Source organism: Triticum dicoccoides, chromosome 1B (genome assembly GCF_002162155.2).
Source record: "Triticum dicoccoides isolate Atlit2015 ecotype Zavitan chromosome 1B, WEW_v2.0, whole genome shotgun sequence".
In the NCBI taxonomy this organism is placed as follows: domain Eukaryota; kingdom Viridiplantae; phylum Streptophyta; class Magnoliopsida; order Poales; family Poaceae; genus Triticum; species Triticum dicoccoides.
In genome coordinates this window covers 602,340,742-602,344,461 of record NC_041381.1, presented here as the reverse complement: position 1 = coordinate 602,344,461, position 3,720 = coordinate 602,340,742, and the positions used below count along the sequence as shown (strand labels likewise).

The 3,720-nt window shown below is 44.1% G+C and overlaps 2 protein-coding genes across 2 annotated transcripts; one reads left to right on the top strand and one right to left on the bottom strand.

Moving 5' to 3' along the window:
• The first annotated feature begins 282 nt into the window (after positions 1–282).
• LOC119349015 (protein RICE FLOWERING LOCUS T 1-like) lies at positions 283–2,172 on the top strand. Its single transcript, XM_037617024.1, has 4 exons — positions 283–805; positions 997–1,058; positions 1,198–1,238; positions 1,761–2,172. Exons 1-4 carry the CDS (start codon positions 611–613, stop codon positions 2,003–2,005), a joined length of 543 nt encoding a protein of 180 aa, XP_037472921.1. The 5' UTR covers positions 283–610; the 3' UTR covers positions 2,006–2,172.
• Positions 2,173–2,348: 176 nt separating this feature from the next.
• Positions 2,349–3,427, bottom strand: LOC119349014 (cyclic phosphodiesterase-like). The gene is made up of 3 exons (XM_037617023.1): positions 3,068–3,427; positions 2,867–2,921; positions 2,349–2,776 (listed from the first exon to the last, which is right to left on the bottom strand). Exons 1-3 carry the CDS (start codon positions 3,368–3,370, stop codon positions 2,571–2,573), a joined length of 564 nt encoding a protein of 187 aa, XP_037472920.1. The 5' UTR covers positions 3,371–3,427; the 3' UTR covers positions 2,349–2,570.
• Between the last annotated feature and the right edge of the window lie 293 nt (positions 3,428–3,720).

The window sequence follows — 3,720 nt, the reverse complement described above, 5'->3', positions numbered from 1 at the left end:
CCCTAAGCTATAAGGAATATGAGTTTTCAGAAGGGAAAACATCTTCTAATGTTGTGCAAATGTGTTACATGCCAACAAGAAAACAACATCAGCAGATATCTCAAAAAAGTACAAGGGGAAGTACTTAATACCACTAAGCATGCAGTTGAAATGAAGAACCTAAGTACGTAAAGTACAACTACATGTTTAGCTTCACTACATTGTTAATTAGGTTCAGAAATATGGTACCCATTATTTCCATAGAGGTTGTGATCTAAGGAATGCACTAACTATCGCCCACAATTCACAAGCTTGTTCCAGTATACCACAGCCATGCTAATGATCGGATGGCTTAAGCATGCATGTCGAAATATCTACGGCCCGACTACTCCATAAAGTTCAGGATCTAATCGACGAATATCAAAGACGTTACGTGTATACAGGTGACACAGAACATGACGCTAGTATCAAAACTTTTGAAAGGTGAATAAGACAACCCTCATCGCGCAATACAAGTAGTTCGTGCAAGTAGTTCATACATAGACACAGTTTGTTTCAGGTCTCTAGAGAGCTAGGTTAACACAATAGCAGACAAGGACAAGGCTATTAATTGGTAGTCCTCCTCCAGTATATGTCGGCAGCGGATCCATTGGTTGTGGCTCATGTTTTACAAGATGTGCTTGATCCATTTACATCAACTGTTCCGCTCAGGATAGCCTACAACAATAGGCTAGTTCTGGCAGGTGCTGAGCTAAGACCATCTGCAATTGTAAGCAAGCCACGAGTTGATATCGGTGGCAGTGACATGAGAGTCCTCTATACCCTGGTAAGCTTCTAACTCTAGTAGTGGACAATATATGCAAATCCTTTGGTTATTTCACTCTTTTATGTGATTTGTTAGTATAATTGTGAAGGAATTCCATAGAAGAAAAATGTCTCATAGATGATTAATTTACTCCTAGCAAGCTCAAATGGATCATATGTTAACTTGTTTGAGTTTGTCTTTGACTTCAAAAGATATTGGTGGATCCAGACGCCCCAAGCCCAAGTCACCCATCACTAAGGGAGTACTTGCACTGGTAAATCAAATGCAACATGTTCTTATTCTCGCCAATACGATCCCAAACCTCCACCCATCTGTTTTCTGCCCCCGAAACTTTTGATATATGCTTCCTATTTAATAGGATCTGATTATGATATATCTCCACTCCTGTGTAGGATGGTGTCCGACATCCCTGGAACAACTAGTGGCAGCTTCGGTATGATGCCATGCATAACAATTTGTTCAATGTTATTTTTGGTTTTAGCTGAATTTTGCAGATGCATAAATCAGGTCATGTTAAGTTCTTTCCCTCAAACGACTCGATACAAGCTAATTCCAATATAGTCCATCATTAACACCAAGATATCTTAAACCATGACAAAGAATAAATCTAAACAGGGTAAAATGACATTTGTATGTACAGCCTAAAGAAGAAAGAACTCTTAAAGCAGTGTGTACTTAAGAATTTCCTTTTTCTATCTACTATTTATACTTGATTTATTTTGCATATGTACAAACACAAAATTCATGCAATCAATTAATATCATTCAATCTTATACTGGTTTTGAAGAGTTTTATGGTACACTCCCTATACATATACAGCAGATTATATTAGAAGACTCCTTTTTGCCTAGAACTGAACAAAGTAGACCACATCGCAGATAAATGACTAAATGTTTCCACCAAGTTGAATTACTCTTTAAATTCTAAACTAATTAATACTAGGGTGCTCTCGCAGGCCAAGAGCTTGTAGTTTATGAAAGACCAGAACCCAGATCTGGTATTCACCGGATGGTATTTGTGCTGTTCCAGCAACTAGGCAGGGGAACAGTTTTTGCACCAGATGTGCGACACAATTTCAGCTGCAGAAACTTTGCACGGCAGTACCACCTCAACATTGTGGCTGCCTCATATTTCAACTGTCAAAGGGAAGGTGGATCGGGCGGAAGAAGGTTTAGGCCAGAAAGTTCTCAAGGGGAGTAGAGACTAGATAGTACAGAGTAAAGACCATTATATGCTGTACTGTAGTGTTGTACCACAAATAATGTGCAGTATATAGAATGTCTTGTATCATCTAAATATGCAGCATTATATGTATCTTCAGCTATGATAAGCTTGATGGAATATATCTCAATCATTAGTTAATCACCTGATCATGGAAAGTATTCTTGAGGGAGTACAAAAGATAAACTCGGACTTTTACAATATTATTAGTTAAGCTCAACTAGTTTCTACTCAGCACCTGCTTTTCATTTTAATAGGTTCTACTGAATAAATCAACACACTGTAAATCATCAAAGTTATTTTGGAAAGTAAGCCCAAAATATTTTAGACGAAAGGCAATATTGGTCAACTTTGTAATAAAGCCCACAAGTGGCAAGGTAAAGCCCAAGGTAGGTCCAATGTTCACATTATTCCTTATTCAAAGCAACAGGGGTGCCGGACATTCACATCATTACATCAAACACTTAAAAGTGAAAACATAATATTACAAGACCCCAAGAGCAGTCACAACTTACAGCAGAAGCATATCATCGGGAGGAATCGATCACTTCTTCCCAAGGTGGCATACCTCCACCAGTTCCCAGGACTCCAAGCTTTTATCCTCAGTATCCGTTCGATAAAGTGCGAGTTCAGAGATCTCAAACTGCAGTCCAGATAGTTCACTGTCCATTTCCTCTACCTTCTTCCTTGCTGCTTCCTTCTCCTCGTCTGTTAGATCCCCATACAGGAGGCTGACATGTGGCATATATGCTGCAATCGTGTAATTAAAACATGAATCGATTGTCATCAACTTGTCAATGTTTCAGGATCAAAATACAGGTAGTCTGGTACTGCACTCACGGGTTGATCTCTGAAACCCAAAGTGAGCGCAGAAGTGGTCGCTTGTGTGGATCACCTGCAACATTCAGATAACTTGACATAAGCAGAAGTACAGAGCAAATAATCGAAACGTCGTGCAAACAACACCTCGCAGAACGCATCGACCTCTCGATTCGCGCTTGGGGAAGGAACAGAGGAGGGATTAAAGCTAGGGGGGCTGACCTCGGGGGTGGGCTCGAGGAGGAGGTACACGCACTGGTAGAAGAAGTCGCCGCGGGCGACGCCGGTGACGCGGGCGGTGTAGGGGGCGACGTCGGCGGCCGCCGCGGCGGCGCGGAGGGCCTGGATTGCGGCGGGGCGGCGCATGCGCACGGCGCCGACGACGGTGGCGTGCGGCTCGAAGGGCGGGCCGCCGTGCGCGGCGCGGAGGCCGGCCATGAGGCCGCGGAGGCGGTCTCGGACGGGCTCCGGCGGGAGGGCCCACACGGAGTACACCTCCTCCGGCGACTGGTCGGTGGGGTCCATGCGGGCTGGGCCTGAGCGGCGGTGGCGCTTGGGCTTGGCGAAATGCGGGGTGGGAAGCCGAAGATGTCCCTTTGCTGAAGAGGTGACCAATCACTGGATTAATTCACCTCAAAAAAAAAATCACTGGATTAATGGAGCCGGTGCTGCGATTTGTTTCGTACGGCGCGCTCGGGCGATGGGACGCTGACTGTGGGGTCCCGGTTTTCAAATTGAGTTTTCGGGGCCACCAGCAGCCGGAAGCGGCAAACGCCACTCGGATTAGAACGAATAATTAGGTGCTTAGAATAGTCGAGATCTGAATCCAGCCGGAGATCGAGCCACCTGCTGCAGTGATTAACAAACTGTAAGCT

Excerpts from the sequence above, each read along its gene's own strand:
- LOC119349015 (XM_037617024.1), top strand. The coding sequence starts at position 611 with ATGTCGGCAGCGGATCCATTGGTTGTGGCTCATGTTTTACAAGATGTG. Across the intron at positions 1,059-1,197 it reads CTAAGGGAGTACTTGCACTG|GATGGTGTCCGACATCCCTG; the intron begins GTAAATCAAATG and ends ACTCCTGTGTAG. Across the intron at positions 1,239-1,760 it reads AACAACTAGTGGCAGCTTCG|GCCAAGAGCTTGTAGTTTAT; the intron begins GTATGATGCCAT and ends GTGCTCTCGCAG.
- LOC119349014 (XM_037617023.1), bottom strand. The coding sequence starts at position 3,370 with ATGGACCCCACCGACCAGTCGCCGGAGGAGGTGTACTCCGTGTGGGCC. Across the intron at positions 2,922-3,067 it reads TCCTCGAGCCCACCCCCGAG|GTGATCCACACAAGCGACCA; the intron begins GTCAGCCCCCCT and ends TGAATGTTGCAG. Across the intron at positions 2,777-2,866 it reads TGGGTTTCAGAGATCAACCC|CATATATGCCACATGTCAGC; the intron begins GTGAGTGCAGTA and ends ACACGATTGCAG.